The 17774-nt window shown below is 56.7% G+C and overlaps 1 protein-coding gene across 1 annotated transcript in view; it reads left to right on the forward strand.

Annotated features, from left to right (window-relative positions):
• The window catches only part of SMOC2 (SPARC related modular calcium binding 2), a 123294-nt gene that overhangs the window by 60239 nt on the left and 45281 nt on the right, over window positions 1–17774 (forward strand). The window contains exons 7-9 of the mRNA XM_015591876.2: window positions 7733–7780; window positions 10713–10763; window positions 11931–12005. Of these exons, the coding sequence (XP_015447362.1) occupies window positions 7733–7780; window positions 10713–10763; window positions 11931–12005 (174 nt within the window). The remainder of the gene's footprint in view (window positions 1–7732; window positions 7781–10712; window positions 10764–11930; window positions 12006–17774) is intronic.

Consider the following 17774-nt stretch of genomic DNA (forward strand, 5'->3'; position numbering starts at 1 on the left):
GCAGGCGGTGGCGCTGGCAGGCAGTGGCGCTGGCTGGGGGTGACATTGGCAGGCGGTGGCGCTGGCAGGCGGTGGCTCTGGCAGGCGGTGGCGCTGGCAGGCGGTGACGCTAGTGCACATCAGCGCTGAGACCCACGTGGATTTCTGTCTGTGTCTCTTTTTCTTTCTGAATTTGGTTTTGATTTTGAATTATACAACCACTTGATGAATAACATTTGGTGGTGTTATTTTTCCTTTTAGGAAAAATGCTTATTACTTTTATTATTTTTCTTTCAGAACAAAAGTACTCTTGGGTGTGTAATATGTTCGTTTTGATTACGATGTGCCCTATTCTTGTACTTGATTGTGCGTTTCACGTGGTGGCTGGTTTATAATCGAATTTTTCATTACTTCAAAAGCATAGAAACCGCCATTTTCCACACCTGTTCCACAAATGACTTTCCTCTCACATTTTCTAATATTCAGTAAAACTATAAAAGAAATCAAGAGGTCTTTTAGAAGCAAATGCCCCCAATTTACACACCCCATTTCAAGGACACGGGCGCAGACTTGCAGAGAGGTCTGGAGATGAAAACGAGGGTACGCGTTTCCCGCTTCCTTTTTTCCGACAACCCGTGCATTTTTTACGGCGGCTTTTTCTAAGTGCAGCTACGACAGTCGGATGTTGGCGAGACTGAGTCAGCTGCGTGGGTCACTAGCTCCTGCCTTGACGCGCACGCGGTTTAGACGGTAGAGAAATCGGGAGTATGTAAAACAGAGGCATCGGCGTGGACCCCAGTGGAACGTAAATCCAGAAAGTCTCTCATTTTTGTAAGGAAAAATTTGTGATTTACATAATCTCACCGTTTTAGTGGAGGACGTTCTCCGACGCGGGCAGTCAGGTGCTCCTCCTGCAGCCGCAGCCCAGAGGCTGCTTTTACCCTCCCCCCTGGTGTCCTGGCTGCTCAGAGCCAGGCGCACAGATGACAAGGAAGACGCGGGGCGAGGGGCCGGGCGCCCGGGCACAGGCCCTGCTCCCTCCGCAGGCACCAAGAGGCTCCGGGGTGGTGGAGACCGGTCGGTTTTGGTTTCTCCGAGCACCGAGGTAGAATAATAGCAAAGCAGGTGACTTGGCAGAGGTGCTGGAGGCGGAGACGGCCGGAGGGCGCACTGCGGCCTGGCCTAGGGGCTGGACAGGGCCCCGTGGTGGGGACGCACACAGTGACAGCCCATTAGGAGAAGAGCTGCAGGAAGCCCCGGGGCCAGGCCACTTCTCGGCTTTGCCTCGCGTTGCAGTCCGCGAAGGAGTGTGAGCCGCGGCGGCGCCCGCACCCCGGGGTTCCGGGTTGGGGGGGTCTGGAGGGAGGCCGAGGCTTCTTGGCCTTTTGGACACGTTTCCAGTGGTGCTGAGGCGTCTGGGTGGCCCCTGTCTGAGGACTCCTGGCAGAGGGTTCGTCGCCTCCATCCCACGGTGACTTGCGTCCCCAGGGCCGGCCGGCCACCCTCGCCCGTGTCAGGGCCATGTCGCGTGGAGTTGCCAGGGCCTCTCTCTGTCCGTGGGTGAGGGGCGTAGCGCCTGCTTGGCTTCTCCTCAGGCACGTCAACGGCCCGCTCTGGTCCTTCTGGTCTGATGGACAGAGCTGAGCGGTCTTGGCAGCAGGCCCGCTAGCGTCCTTGGGACAGGTGGGCGGGGCCGGCCTGAGGGGCCCCGGCCATCAGCCCAGAGGGCACAGCCTTCCACCTCGGCCCCATGCATGGCACCGGCCATCCCCTGCCTGGCTGTGGTTCTGGTGGGCTCGTCCGCACAGAGTGGCCACTGCTGGCCTGGGCCCTCTGGCTCAGCCTTATCCCGAGGGACCAGGGCACAGGGCACAGGCTCCAGCCAATCCTGCTGTTGCTGCCTAGCAGGTGAGACCGTCTCACGCTGTGCCCGCCTTCCCGGTGACGGCCCCCGGAGGCCAGCATGCCTGGCGTCTGGCCTGCGGCCTCAGTCAAAGCCGGGCCCAGCAGCCTCTCCCAGGTTCCTGGACTGAGGGCTGGGGACCCTGTGTCTGCAGCTGAAGGAACGATGCTGACTCTGCACGAGTCGGCCGCACGGCAAAGCTGGCGAGGACGAGAGCGGCACAGAGGCCCTGGGCTCCGAGGTCGGACGCCTCCCAGTGCACGTGACAGGCCCCTCTCACTCAGCGGTCGGTGCGGGGTGCTGGCTCTCGCAGACCAGGCCGCTGGCTGCCGCCAAGCCGAGCTCCACTGCGTCACCCGGAGGCCGTGTCACGTTTAGGGGACACGCTGCACCGTAAGGGAATGTGCAGCTGCTGTTCTTTGGCGCTGCCGTTCACAGGGAGGTAAGGGGCGGGTCACCTCTGCAGGCGCGTGCGAGCTCGGCTCGGGCCTCTGGGGATGCCACTGCGGCCACTGGCGCGGATGGAGGGCTGCGGAAGATGCTCGGCCATTTGAGATGCTCAGAGCAAGTGAACATGGCTCTGTGCCAGCCGGGAGAGACAGCACCCCGCCCCCCGACCCCTCTCTCCACCAGGTGTCACGGCCTCTGCCCCTGGCCGGCATGCAGGGGGGCCCGGAGGCGCCCCTCCGTGCTGGGACGGGGTCGGCGTCGTGGCACAGGCACAAGCGCCCCTGTCGTCCGTGCGGGCAGCTGACTGCCCCGCGGGCCCCGGCCCCATGCAGACCGGTGATAAGTGAGCTGCTTGCTGTGTCCCCGGACCCTGAGCGTTCAGAGCCACGTCATAGGGCGGCACAGTAACACCTGCCGGTCGATTTCGTGGAGCGAGTCACGTTCTGCCTGCATCTCAGGACCTTCCTCTTGGAAGTGTTTGCTGTGACGTCTGTACGGACCTCGATGTCCACATGAAATATGCTTCCTACTTTCGTGCCCACTGACGCAGGAGGGTGACAAGGCTTCCTCTGTCTTCCTGCCTGATGACTTGAAAGCCAGGACTCTGGGTCAGACACTTGGGGCACCTGCGGCCATGGACGTCACAGTGCAGAAAGTGGTGCGTGGCTAGCATGTGGTGTCACCTCTGTTATATCCTGTATGTTACAGACACATAGAACCTTCTGGTATGTGTGCGCCAGGCGTGGGGTTCACGAACGCTGCCCCCGCTGTCTGCCAGCGCCTCGCCAGCCCCACGACGACTGGCACCGAGGAGCAGGGCCCGGCTGGCCCTGACACATGACCCGGTCGGCCCCAGGCCCTGTCCCGTGCGGCAGGAGCGCATGGCGCCCCGCACGGCTGGCGCTGGCGGACAGACGCGACGGCCCGCGGTGGTCTGGACGTTCCAGCTCCTCAGCTCGTTACTTCGACACAAACGTCTACTGGGTCGGGCCCTCCGCCCGCCCTGGGAGGTAAACGGCCCAGGCACGGCGCCACATTTATTAAAGCTTGGACCCAAACAGCTCTCCTGCATGCTGGTTCGAATGCACGACATTCTTGGCACCCGTTTTCGGGCCGGCCTGTGACGGGAGGGTGACACGGGTCGGCCGGTTCTCAAGGCTCTGACCTCAGTGTCACCTTCTCTGCCGGGCCCTGGGCACCTGCCCCGCCGCGCCCCCCGGGCCAGGTCACGCAAGCCCCTTCCTGCCTGTTCTCTGTCCCTCTGCCTGTGCACCGTCCGGGGTGTGCAAGGGTGTCTGAAACCGGCCAGCGTCTCACGAGCCGTCACCGGTTACGCTTCGGCGTTCGTGGGCTCTGCACATGGTCACCGCTGTCGGCTCTGCGGAGGCCGAGATGACGGGAGATGTGACCCGTGAGCAGAGGGCGAGCACGCGCTGCGTGGATGACCCATGAGCAGAGGGCGAGCACGCAGTGCGTGGATGACCCGTGAGCAGAGGGCGAGCACGCAGTGCGTGGATGACCCGTGAGCAGAGGGCGAGCACGCGGTGCGTGGATGACCCGTGAGCAGAGGGCGAGCACGCGCTGCGTGGATGACCCGTGAGCAGAGGGCGTGCACTCAGTGCGTGGATGACCCGTGAGCAGAGGGCGAGCACGCGGTGCGTGGATGACCCGTGAGCAGAGGGTGTGCACTCAGTGGCGTGGACGACCCGTGAGCAGAGGGCGAGCACGCGCTGCGTGGATGGGAGCTGGCGGGGCGCACTCCTGCAGCCGGAGGGGCCCGGGTGGCCGTGCTCTTGGACGCACCGTGCCCCTTCCCACCGCGGCCTCTCTGCCAGGCACCCCGCCCCCTCCGTCTTCCTCGGGGGACCTGCCCGGCTGCTCCGGTGGAGCTGGCTGCCTTGCGTGTCTCTGCCACTTGCTGGCTAAGTGACCTGGGGCCGGTGACTTACCCCTCTGGGCCTCAGTTTCCCATCTGTATAATGGGCGTAATAAGTGAAGTGCCTGCTTCGTGGGGTTGGGTCAGCATTAAATGACTTGATGTAGGTGAAGCGCTTAGGACGATGACCCACACGAGAGTGACCAGAGTGTAGACAGCTGTGTTTCCGGTTCTGTCTAACGCCTGTGTCCCCAGAGGAGACGTAACTTTAGTGCCGTGTCCCCTGCTGCGCGTAGGGATGTGACGAGCGAGTGGACGGGCGGGATGGTCACAGAGAGAGGCCGAGGCCACGTGGGCCGCTCAGTGCTCTGCCAGTGGCCAGGTCCGGCTGCTCTGGGTAGAGCGTGGGTCTCTGTTGCGAGTGGGCTGTCACCTCCCGGCACGCACACTACGCACGTGGGACGAGAGGCCGCGCGTGTCCCGTGTGACGGCGCCCGGGTGTCCGGGAACGCGCTGAGCGAGCCTTGGCTGGGAGCCGCCGCCGTGCTCGTCTGTCGGCCAGCTCCCGTCGCCCCGGGGGCGGCACCCCCTGCGCTGCCCGGCCTGCCGGACAGGAAGCCGGGGCGGGTCCAGCGGGTGGTGAAGTCTGTCCCGTCGCCCACGTCTGCTGTCTTCCTGCCCTGCACGCCTTCCGGTGCGCACGCAGTCCCACGTGTCACCGCAGCGTCCCGTCAACAGGACGGAGCAGGGGACTGGAGGCAGCCGGGTGGCTCCTGGGAAAGGCCTGGACGGAGCCAGCACGATGACGGCCCCGAGGGACGAGGGACCGAGATGCATGTGCAGGGCTGGTGGGACCTCTGCTCCCAGCGCCTGTGCCCACATGGGGACACGCGGTCACAGCAAAGGAACGCGGGCCCGGAGGTCACGGAAGCGCGGCCTCTACGTCCCCATCCTGCCTTCCCCGTCCCTGCCCTCCCTCTGCCTTCGTGACGTTGGCCGTGAGGCTTCCGGACGGAGGAAGCCCTGGCCGGGCTCCCGCCGAGGGGCCGCGGGCTCTGGGTGCTGGGTGACCTCCCGCGACCCCCTCGGCCCTGTCGCCGTCCTCTGGCAGGCGGGGCCTCCCTGTCCTCACGTGCGCCGAGCGCGTTTAGACCTTGCGAAGGGGCTGCCGCAGGGCGCCGAGTGCTGGCTGAGCCTCGCGCCCTCCCGCGGGCCCAGGGGCGCCGGATGGGCACCAAGCGCTCGGAGCCACCGCCTGAGCTTGTCGCTCCTCCCTAAACCACAGGGGTCCTCACATGCGCTTCTGCGGCCCCCTCCCTCTGCCCCTAGTGCTGACAAGGCCACCCTTGTAAAGCGGCTTGAAACGGACCCGGATCTCCCTCGTGCAGGGACCCGGCGGCCTTTGAAGTCGGGTCTGAGGGCAGAGCTCGGGTCCTGGGGTGCAGCCCGCCAGCCTGAGTTCACACAGCTCTTTGCTGTCCCCCGACCCCCGATTTCCGGGCCCCCTTTCCACACTGACGTCCTAGAATCCTGATCCAAACTCCTGGTGGGAAGCGGGGCTTCAGCAAATCGTTATCTCCAGAAAAAAGTAATCAAAGACGACGCGTTGCCTTTCCGCTCCGGGTCCCCGGATCCCACCTCGTCATGCCTTTCCACGAGCAGAGCGAGGTCCGGCCGGCCCGCGTCCCTGGGGACGGGGTGCTGCAGGAGGCCGGGCAGGAAGTCTGGGGGCGTCTCCTTGTTCAGAGGCAGCTGGAGGGACCGCTCACGGACCTAGCTCTCCAGGGACGCGTGGATCCGGTTTACGGTTATTTCTTACATATGAAGAAGAAGATGGAGTGATTTTTTGTGTGGATTTATTCGAGTAAGTGCTGGTTGAATGGAGGGGGCTGGTGAACAAGCCGGAAGTTTGGTTGATTCAGAGAGAAAAGGAAATTTCTCAACGCCGTCTCTGGCTCTCAGCTTCTAATCAAATGGTGAACCGGCAGTTCGGGCTCTTCGGTCCTCAGTCCACAAATATAGTGCCCGTTCGGTCCAGCAGCTCTTGTGGGGCAGCCGATTGTTGTTTAGGGCATTTACATTTAGCTCAGAATATTAAAACCTATGTAGTTCTGTTCAGAAATATTGCCAAACTCTCACAGTCCCCAGCCAGAAGTGAAAAACATTTTTTTTGACTCATTGCAGAAACACGTGATAAAAATAAACCGATGACTAAGAATCTTAAGCTCTTAAGAAGTCTGGATTTGTAAAGAGGTGGTTCAGGGGCCGAAACAAGGAACGTGGGATCCCGAGCGCTTTGTGAGGGGCCACACGGGAGGGGAGGCGCGGACCAGGATGGAGTCCTGCGCTGTGACTCCCGAAGGCCACGGAACGTTCCATCCAGCGGTAGCAGCAGCAGCTGGGGGCAACCCGCGGCCTCACCGAGCGCCTGGAACGTGCAGCCAAGAGGCAGAGCGGGGGGCCGTGGTCCCCCTGTCCGCTGGCGAGCCGCGGTTCCGAGGCGCGTCCTCCCCGCATTTCGCGGGCAGGCCGCGGAGGCGGGAGGCAGGGGCGCGTCTCCGCCCAGCTCCGGGCTCCTGGGTCGCCTCGCGCTAGGTCGCGGCGGCCTCGGGCTGGAGGAGGGTGTGAGAAGCCCCAGCCCTGGGCAGCGGGGGTGGCCAGCAAGTCCCTCTTCCCCCCCTCTCCTCTGAGGGTCTTCTCCGCAAGGGACGGACGGGCCGCGCGACTCCCAGCGCGGCGCCGCCAAGCGGGCGGACGGTCTCGAGGTGTCGCGGAGTTTCTCTCTTCAGGACAAGCGTCGCTCTGTTTCCAGTGTCACGCTCAAAACTGAGCAAACGATGAGCTTCAAGGTCTATTTCATGAGAAGCCTTGCCAAGAAGCGCGACCCAGCGTCTGACCCTGGCCGGGGCGTTCTGAACGCAACAGGCAGATACACTGCAAAGTCATTGTGAACAGATGTGTTTTTTCATATTTCTTTGAGTATTTGTAATGATGGTGAGGAAAAGTATGGGTGCCTTTAGCAGTTTCAGTGTAATGGGGAAGAAAGAACACACTTCGTATTTGTAATATAAACCTTTTTAGTGTAAATGCTATGAAATTTTGCCACGAGTTACTCGGTCAGCCTTAGTGTGTTTCCCATTCTCTCCTCGGCTGCCTTTTCTATAAATCAGCATCCAGCTGAAACTGGATTTTTATTTACCTTTGATTGTATAATTTTTTATTATTTAAAAAAGAACGAAACATTGTTTAATCTGATTCGTCTTACCACCCCAGCACAGTGTGCGTGCTGAGAAGGTGCTTCTGACACTTTTCCAAAGGGTCGTGGGTTAGGGGATCGCTGCACATCCAGCAGCGGAGCCTGAGTGCGGATGGCCATGCCCCCTCGGGCCCCAGACGGCTTGTGTAATGTCACTAGAAAGTGACCAAGCGCCGCGAATTGATCAGAATGGAATAAAATATTCGCGTAACGATTATTGACGACCAGTCGAGAGCCAAAGTAATTTCTTTCTTTTTTCCCCTTTTAGGTTCCATCGGTGAAAAGCTCCCCCAACGAGAAGGCACAGGAAGAACAGGTAACTACCCTAAAACGAGTTTCCATCGATGAATATGACATCTTACCTGATGTAGGCCTGAAAGTGACTTCTCGAGTACAAATTTAAACAGGTACAGGTTGGGTATGATAACGAGAGCTGAAGCAGTTTGCTAATTACTCAGTCACTCAACAAACGTTAACTCCGCCCGTAGCCTCACCCGGCTCCAACACAGGCCAGGTCCGGCGAGCCCGGTGTTGGCTCACGCTGGGGTGCCTGCAAATGTGGTTAGCCCCCCGCCCCCCGTCCCCGCCCCAGAGCCCGGACCTGCAGAGAGGACCCGGGTCCCGCACCTGGGCGGTGGTCCCCGTGATTCTAAAGCATAGCAGTCACTGAGGGCCACTGATAGAGGTGAGCGCCTCCTCCTTGCGGGAGAGAACACTATGTCCCCCCAGGACAGCCGCCTCCTCTGGGACCGGTACCAGCAGGAACCAGGCGGAACCGGCAGCCCCTGCCTCCTGGCCCTGCTCTAGCGTCCGGGCTCGTCTCCCACGGGCGGCTGCACGTCCACTGTCGCCGGCCGTGAGTCCCACCTTGTCCGGCCCTTTCCTCCCCTGTCACCCACCAGACCCGCTGACACATTTTCTCCCTTTATCTTATGTCAACCTTTAAGGTACTTTCTTTGTCTGACGTAGGCAGTAGCAAGTACGCCAGTGATAATGAAAAATGACACAAACCCGAGGGGACCTGAGTCACATTCAAGCCCATTCCCTTAGGTGTCTGCTGAGACCCTGGTGGCTCTGTCCCTGCCCTGGGCAGGCCGTGGAGTCTCTGGGTAGTACTAGGACAAATGCACAGATCGACCCGTGAGCAACTGTCAGCCTGTGAGGACACTCAGTGAGGGTCGGAGGAGGCAGCCTCGACGGGAGGGCTTCACGGAGGAGGCGTTGCAGTGGACGGGGCGTCGGGTCGAGGCCGACGCAGGGAGGCACAGGAGAAGCCGGCGGCCGGGGGAAGCTGCCTGCTCTCGGCGTGGAAGGCCAGGCGCTGAGCGGCCGGCACGGTCAGGGCGCTGGCCTGGGACAGGCTTTACATGGGAGGGACGGAGACGTGTTTGCCTGTCCTGTGAGATCTCTGGGGTGGGCATGATGTCATTATGTAGAGAAGAGGAAGTCACCACGTTCGTGATTCGAAAAAACAGATGCCGGAAGGGAGGGGACAGAAGGAAATACTGTCTCGGGGGGACTCTGTAACCTCGTGCCTGTGCGCCTGTCACATCCACCGTCAAGAACAAAACAAAGACAGAAAAATCCCTGGAAAGGGTGTGTGGCACAGAGATGACCTACGGCCTGCATGTCAGAGGGGACACCTGCGACCGTGCAGCAGAGCTGGCTGCGCCCCAGGCGAGGCGGATAGCAAGCCGGGCGGAGGGGATCCGGGGAGCTCTCCCAGCCGTTAGTTATTTCCTTGGGGCGGAGTTCAGTGGGTGCCAGTGGGTTTATGGCATTGGATCAGAACACCAGAGGGACCAGGCCTTGGAGTGGCCTGTGAAAGCCAGGCCGAGGCAAGCAGGTGGCCGGAGGCAGAGGACGGAGCGGCCTGTGGTGCCGGGTCGGGGCAGGAGGGCAGGCGCACGGCTGGGCCCGTCCCTCATCCGGGCCCTCTCGGCCTCGCTCACTTGGCTGGCTCAGCGGGGCACGCAGACTTCGGGAACAGGCCGGTGGCCCCCGACCGGCCAGCTGCTGCGGCCTCAGTAGGAGTACACAACTCGGACGCTGTCGTTGATGGTTGTCGTTTAAAAAGGCCTCGAACGCTCCAAGACTTTCTCAGTAGATTCTTTTACGACCGTTGAAGATGCTTTAAAGACGCTCTCAGTTCATTCCAGTCTTGGAAGAAGATTACAGAACACTCAATAGTCAGACGGCCGGGTCGGGGTTCCTGTCAGTATTAGGCTGGGGTACTTCGAATAAATGATGTTACGTTTCATCAGGATTTTGACAAATAGCAAACTGTTGTTAGGAGATTGTTCAATGTTAAAGATTTTTTTTAAAACTTAGTTTTGGTCTCCCCCGCCCCCGAAGAGAGCTTTCGAGAAACTTCATTTTTGTTCTTCCGACGCCTGGGGAAGTCGAATCGTGATAAGCTGTGTGGCGGGTCCTTATCTCTGCCATCGCTTACCGTATTTTGATCCTGAAATTATTGTACATTGAAACTGCGTGGGTGGCCGGGTCTCGGAGCCCCCACGAAGTGCCATGTAACGGCGTCCCTGGCAGGGGCCACATAGCATTGGCAGGACCCAGAAGCTCATCTGCCACGTCACCCCACTGTGGGTCAGGACCCTCTGCACCTCACGCTTTATTCACCAGGGAACCCAGAGTGTTTTCAACAAATTAAATAAAGATTACCCATCTGGAGACTCCGTCTTCAGCGAAGCGGCCCGGAGCTCTTCCGTAACCATGCTCCTTCCCTCCGGTCCCCGATTTCCTTCACTCTGGTCCCCCGTCCCCGCCCCTCAGCCCTCGTGTGTCACAGAAGTGGAGGGGGCCTCAGGGGGACCTCAGGGGCGTGGAGGTGCACAGAGCCACAGTGCGACCCCTGCTTCCCACTCGGAAGTGGGGACGTCCGGGGTGTCACGGTCCCCTCTCCCAGTCCCCATCAGCCTCTCTCCTTAGAACAGCGAGTGCCCCGGACTCACCGACCCCCGAGCTGGGAGACCCCTCGCTCACACCGCCTAACGCCTCCTTCCCGGAGCCGTTCAGAGCCCGGGGCGGGGCGTTGAACCCGCGGGCGCCGAGGCGTCGGCGTGGCTTTCGGCCTGGCCTCGGGCTGGGCGTCCCCTCGCGCGGGTCCGGGTGGCTGTTTGCATTAACCGTGGGGGCTGTTTGCAGATCCTTCGCCTCACCCGTATGCACACTTACTTAACTTACTCTCATAATTGTAGTCTCCTTGCAAATCTTTTCCGTTCTGAATTCAGATGATGCCTCAGCTCCTGCGTTGGAGACTCAGCCCCAAGGCGATGAAGAAGGTGAGGGCCGGGTGAAACGGGGTGTGCGGGGGGCAGGGTGTGGGGGTCCTGGACCTGGGTAGCCGGGCACGTCCCCTCGCGGCCATTTCCGGGTTTGCCAGCCCCCCGTCTTTCCCGGTGGCTCCGGGACGTTGCCGCGGGCTCACAGATAGCAGAGCACGACGGTGGTTTTTGGAATCAGAATCTGTGGACGGGCATTTTACGATGCGGATAGTGTAAAATATGTATTTCAAAAGAGTACAACGCCACACGTCTCACATCGTGTGTCTACCACAGAGTGGTGCGTGGGACAAGCTTTGGAAAGTCACACGGACAAAAGGTTTATTGATTTTGTAGTCAGGACAAGGGGGATTTCGTACACTTAGCCTTTGATAGATCGTCTCAGGCGTTTGCCCGTGTATCACAAATCTGGGGGTCGAAAGGGATCAGGGTTTGAAGACAAAAATATAAGGAATGCACACAATAAATAAATTTGAGATCGAAAGGTGGAATTACACCGTGCTTCGCAAATAGTAATTACCGACGACGGCACGCGTCGGCATGGCGACGAGGGCCACGCGGTGTGCCCTGCACGGGGCTCGCTGGGTCCTCGGAATCCGCTTCGCAGGCGGCGCCACCTGCTGGGCCGAGGCCGGAGGCCGGTGAAGGGCGGGGCGGTTGTGTGACCGGCCGCACCGTGACCGTCCCGTTATAGTTGTTAAACGGGATCACCCACAAGACGCAGTCCCGAAGGTTCCACGCGAAACCGTGTCGTACGCGTCACACTTGGTGATGACCTTGCACCCGAGCGGAAACCCCGCGTGTGACACGAACACCCGCCTCGAGCACAGTGTTTCTGGACGTGGGGCTTTTTCCCAAACTTGCTTCCGCCAGGTGGAGCCTGTCTGGACTCACATGACTTCTTTTTATTTATTTTTTGGAGTCATTTAACTTTTGGTTATACTTTTGGATGAAAAAAATGTGCTAAATTTTTTTTAAGTGAATACTGTTTTCTATTGTCTCATGCACAAAATTGTTTTTGGTAAATTGTGTGATGTGTATTCATTACATTGATTTTTCTTTTTTTTTTTTTTTGGCTATTAGGCTGCCTGCTGAAATTTGTAATTGAGAGACTTTGCGTTTTCATGAGGAATTACAAATAATCACCCTTTTATTTTGGTTTGTTAGATATTGCATCACGTTACCCTACGCTTTGGACCGAACAAGTTAAAAGTCGGCAGAACAAAACCAATAAGAATTCAGGTAAAAGGCCCTGCTCACGGTTTGTTTGTTTGTTTTCTTCAGGTTAAGTGTATAATGCGTCTTTTTCCTTGGTGGCCAGTGAGTCAGGCAAATAATTTTTATGACTTGACCGGCAAAATACAGTTCAAATTTTGGTATTTTTATTAAATCTTCTAAGTTCTTTAAAATGTTTCTCTATATACACCGAGTAAACTGTCGTCTTGGATATAAAAATATTTGATAATAAGTATTTGCTTTCGACCTCATTTCAGAGATGTCAAAACACTTGGTTAATTTACTTCAAACCCCTCGAAACGCCGTGGACGGCTGTGCTGCGAAGCAGCGTTTGTCGAACTCCTTGTTTGGACGTCCCGCGGTGGGTGGCGGTGGCCGCGTGTCTGGCGGGGGCTTCGCGTTTTCGTGGAAACCGACTCCGTGTGGAGTCGAGTTCTCGCTCGCGGCTGGCCCACGTGCGCCCGCTCTGGCCTCTTCAGGGCCGGTCGCCATGGTCCTCGCTGAGAGACGGCGGCCGCTCCAGGTCCGAGTTCTCAGCTGCTGACGGAGCACAGACCGGGCACCGGCCTGGCTGCCCGAGGTGGGCCTGGAGCGGGGGCTGCAGGTGACCACGCACAGGGGTAGCCGTAGCCTCGGCTGGTCACCTGCGGCCATGTGTCCCTTTCAAGGCCATTTTTCACATCCATGACTTAAACAGGTAAAGGGTTATGGGAGGCCTGGGCGCCAGCAGTAGTCCGAGCTTCCCCAAACCCCCTCACACACCCTGAAAGGGCTGGGGGGGCAAGGCCCGGGTCTGGACGCTGCTCTGCTGGGCCGAGACAGCGAGAGTCCGAAGGCCAGACCACCAGGTGCACTGTACACCTGGCAGGGAAATTCAAACCCGATTCACAGGATGCGCGATCTCTCAGAAATGGCCGTTACGGGTGCGTTCGCCTATTGCCTAAAGATATGCTGCTCTTAGGGACTTTAGAAACCGAGTTAGTTTTGTTCAGTCCCGTCACCGTGTTCTCCAGAGTTACCTTATTTGTCCTGTTTGTGCGTCATATGGATGAGTGCTGCGAAATTAGTTAAAACGTTGTACGTTTCAGATTTACTGGTGGCCTTTGAAAGCTGCTGCAGGAGATACCACGGCGACTCCTCAACTTATTTTGAGAAACAAACATAAAATTATTGTGAGTAGGGTCACCGGATATGTGTGTTGTTCTAAAGGCAACTTTGTCAGTAGGAAGCTGTTAGGTTTTGACCGTAAGCTCCACATACACTCACAAAACAAACGTTCGTGTTTTAGCTGTCACTTGCTGTTACCAGATTTCCTGGCCTCGAGTGACCGACCTGTCACGTATAATTAACCAATAAAAAGAGCACAGGCTTTAGGTATTTTGCGGCACCGACAATAACGTTTCAGGAAATCCCAGGTTACATAATTGACCCTACGCTCTAATTTGATTAAATCAGCTCCAGCAAGTAGGGCATTGAGTTGATTCATAAACATGGGGCGTGAATCGACCTGATCACATCTGTGTTCAACACCAGTTGTCCAGATACGTGTGTTTTCTGACGGTCAGAAAGAGTCAGATCTAGGCTTTCTGACGGTCAGAAAGAGTCAGATGTAGGTATCTTAGGATAAGAAAAATAGTATTGAACTTGTTAACAATGAAATGGCAGTCACGGGTTTACATCACGACCACTGTTGTCATTAAGATTCCGATGTCTGAAGAGTTTCATTTGTATTTAAGTCTTATTTTTAAAGATACTTTTACTAATAATATTTGGTAGATGTAGACACGTTTAACAAACGTAAATATTTCGACTTGTTTACTATTCCGTATTTTTAAAAATGCGCCCTGTTTGCCAGTGCTGTCGGTCTCTGGAGGGCGTCGCTTCCAGGACCCGCTGAACCCCCTGAACCCCAGGTCCGTTAGGTGACACGGCACAGGGCAACGCACGCGGCCGGCCCTTCGCGCCGCAGACTCCCAGCCCGGGGCCTCAGGTTGCTTTCGGCCCGCGGTGGGTGACACCTCAGAACGAAGCCCACGGATGCGGGAGGCCGACTGCCCTCCATGTGCTTCCACAGGAGACGCCGAGCTAAGGATGTATCGCTTTCCTCTGATGTCGCTTTACGTCAGTTGAAAGGTCTGTGTTTTCCCCACGAGTTTACTAACATAGATAGCGTTGCTTATGTTACAAGTACATAGGATACGTCCGCCCGGCGTGATGAGCGCCTACTGTGCACGTGTGGTCTAATACGTTTCGGAGCAGATGCTAGTAGTCGTTTTTAGAAGGGAGACTGTCCTTGCAAAGGAGAATAAAGCACTCCTAGTCTATGAAAAGTTACACATAGTAGGTGGTAAAAATGTGTATTAAAGAGTTTTACCATCGTATGCAACATGGGCACTTCGATGGTATCGTTGCTTTTTTTCCCGTAAAACAAAGTAAATGAAAAAAAAAATAGCGAATAGCTAGAAAGGGGAGCTAATCTAAGTACCGTTACAGTTTGACCGCTGGACTTTTATTAATTGAAATTCAATATAAACATAAATATTCCGTTGGTTCACTAAGCGAGAAAAACATCATTTTCATTATGTGAACCAATGTACATTGAATAAATGGGTAAGACCTGAAATTGCATTTTACCTAAGGGTGCATTACTCAGTTTTTCCCATCAACATAATTGAATGTTGATTTACTTTTTTACTTTCTTGGATCATTTTATTCGGTTTATTATTCTATGCATAGAAGATATAAAATTGATGACAACACCTGACCGCATGAGAGGTTTTGTGACACACCGTCTTTTACTTACATAAAATTCTTCCGTGGGTTTAGAAAATGATGCGCATTTCCTGTTCCACGCCACCGCTTGCTGGACTTCTGCCCGACTTCTTGTAAAATCAATGCAGAATATTAAAAGGGAGAGCGTAAATTTTTGTTAGTTGAACCAGCTGTTCGATCACCACAAAATAGCAAGTGCCATTCACGAACGACAAACCCCAGTGTACTCAGGGTTTGACAACCCTAGAGAAATTAAAAGCACATTTTATAGAGTAAACGTATAAGGCTCTGACACTTCTCAGGGAGCAGAGGGGACCTCGCCTGTGGGGCAGGGAGGCACCGAGGCTCATGGAGCAGCCTCGTTACAGGTTCCACTTGCCATCACGATGACAATGTGACTTACAGTGAGGAGGACTCCTGGAGGACGAGAGGGAGTGTCGTTAATGAAAGGCCGGCCTTGCAAAACTCTGGTGGAGAGATTATTCGATGGGATGGATTAATTAAAAAATAATTCGTAAATAATTGTGTTCACATTCATGTCTACGCGATTCTTTTCCGGACTCCGTTATCTTTTATTAAAAAACGAGAAACAGATGACCGTCAGTATTCTCAGGTGCTGTGATGTTTTATCAAACCTGAGGACCAGATCACCGCCATTGTGTTTTTTTTCTCTGAATACACAGACATCTTAAATTCATGCCCGAACACTTGTGTCCGTCTCCGTCAGTTAATCAGGATCTAGTGTGACACCTGGCACTGCATCGAATCTAAAGGGAGCAAGAGACAGGGGCCGGGACCAGGAAGCTTCTGTGAAACGTGTCTGTACTTAGGCGACTGCTTATCTGGGTCAGGAGGGAGCCAAGGGAGCTCGGCTGCCTGTCTGCTTGGCCCCCCATTTTTGAGCTAAGTGCTTTGCTCCCCAGTGTGGGCACCGCTCTGTTCCGGAGTGTGTGACGCCACGAGGAGTGTGTGGTGGGACACGGGCCGGCCGCGGTCACCGCCTGGCGGTCAGGGCGCTGCGTGCGCTTGCTCTGGCGAAGCCGAAGCCGAGTACCGTCACTTCGCTGTGTCGAGGACACGCCGACATCCCCACTGCTGCCCCCGGAATGTCAGCTTTGATGATCTGCGGGGGGAGGGGGCGGGTGTCCGTGTGCCGTGTGCAGTACCGTTCCGGTGACAATCGCTGCCGTGCGGGACGCCCTCACCCCTCGCGGCCGTCACGGTCGGTGGGTTTAACAGCTGAGGTTTCTCCTCCCCGCACGTGCATACCTGCGCTGTCACCCCTCCCAAGGGCACGGCGCCTTCGACCCCGGGCTGTCACAGCCCTGGCCAGCCAAGAGGGGGTGCCGACAAGGGGCTCGTCGAGCCTGGGGTGGGGGTGGGGGGCTGGTCTGCGTGGCCCAGCACCGCAGGCTCTCCGGGTCTCTTCGGAGAGAAGGAGGCTTTGCAGACCACGCTGCCGTCGAGGCGTGGGCACTTCGTGGCGGTCCTCACCTCTGGTCTGACGTTGCTGGTGGAGCGAGTCCGCGTTCTCTCTGCCCCTGGCTCCGCCGACATCTGATGCGGGGCCAAGGAGGCCACCCTTCAGAGGCCTCCCTGGGGACACACGCGGACCACCCCAGCCACGCTCCGATGAGCCCGGTGACCGGCCCTTCCATTTACTGCCCTTTTAAGTTTTGCCTGTGAGCTGAGAAATACACCGAGGCCCGGTTCCGTCATCTCTGAAAGCCTCCCCCGCTCGGGAGAAAAATATTTCTTCCTGCCAGACCATCCGAGCGGCTCTGCTTTCCACCCAGCAGACGCCCTGGGTGCTCGCGAGGGTCCGCGGTTTCATGGGGCCCTCGGTGGGGACGCTTCTCTGCTTTCTTCAGGGCTGATAATTTTTGTTTTATTGAGCATATTAAAATTAGTGCCAGAAGATAATCATCTTTGATTCTGCTTTAAATCATGGTAAATTGCATTCCCTAGGGAAAAATAATATAAATTATGTTTTCTTTATTTCTGTTTTAAAATGTTATTTCCCTCATTTTTAATTTTAGTTTTCAGACATAAGATTTCCAAAGCATCAAGGTACCAACTAGACTCTTGAGTTATGACGTTTTGGTCATTGGAAAAGATCAAAATATTAAAATAAATCAAATAGCTCCTTTTAAATGTAGACTATAAAAGCATATTATTTGAAAATACTCATTAGTCTCTCTAAAAATGTATATAACTGAATTTATACAGTTTTCCTAATTGTAAAAGGGGGCTTTCATTATAATCATATTTAATTCTGAGATTTCAACATCCAAACCACGATGATATAATCAGGATATAACATTTCAGCCTAAGTACACACGATAATAATGCAACGGGCAAACCGCCTCCGCGCTGGCTGGAACCGAGCGCCAGCCGCGTGTGCACGCGGGCCTTTGCGACTCGCCGCGGAGAAGGGCTTTTGATTTGTCATCGAATCAGCGAGGTCGGACAGTAATCGAGGTCCTTCGCACAGCCCCGGCTACGGTCCGCAGAAAGCCCGCTGTCGGCGGCAGAGTGCCGGGTCTCGACGCACGGCATGATCGGCTTCCTGCCTCACTACGACGGTGCGGGGAGCCCTGTGGTCGCACCTCTGCCACCGGTGTCCTGAAGGTCAGGTTCGTGTGTCCAGCCCAAAGCGGGGGGCTCGCCGTGGGACTGCTTTGGTCTCGTTCTCTCGAAGGTGTCCCTGTTGTTGACAGTGGGTGAGGGTGCAGGCCCTAGGCGGGCGCATCTCTGTGGCCAGGCCTGTGCCCGGGGGCGGGGCCAGCCCGGGAGGTGCCACGATGGGCCAGGGGCAGGTTGCGGGCACGTGGACAGGCCGCAGGTGCGAGGACTAGGTAGGGAAGCAGCAGCGTCTCCGCTCCAGACCCCAAACAGAGCCACGTGTCGTTGCCTACGTGGGAGGGAGCACTCTGGGCCAGGGAGGGGACGGGGGAGACACGTGTTACGTACGCGGCAAAGGTGCTCTGGGACACCGTGCAC

The sequence above is a fragment of the Pteropus alecto genome, unplaced genomic scaffold, assembly GCF_000325575.1.
Source record: "Pteropus alecto unplaced genomic scaffold, ASM32557v1 scaffold195, whole genome shotgun sequence".
NCBI classification, from domain to species: Eukaryota; Metazoa; Chordata; class Mammalia; order Chiroptera; family Pteropodidae; genus Pteropus; species Pteropus alecto.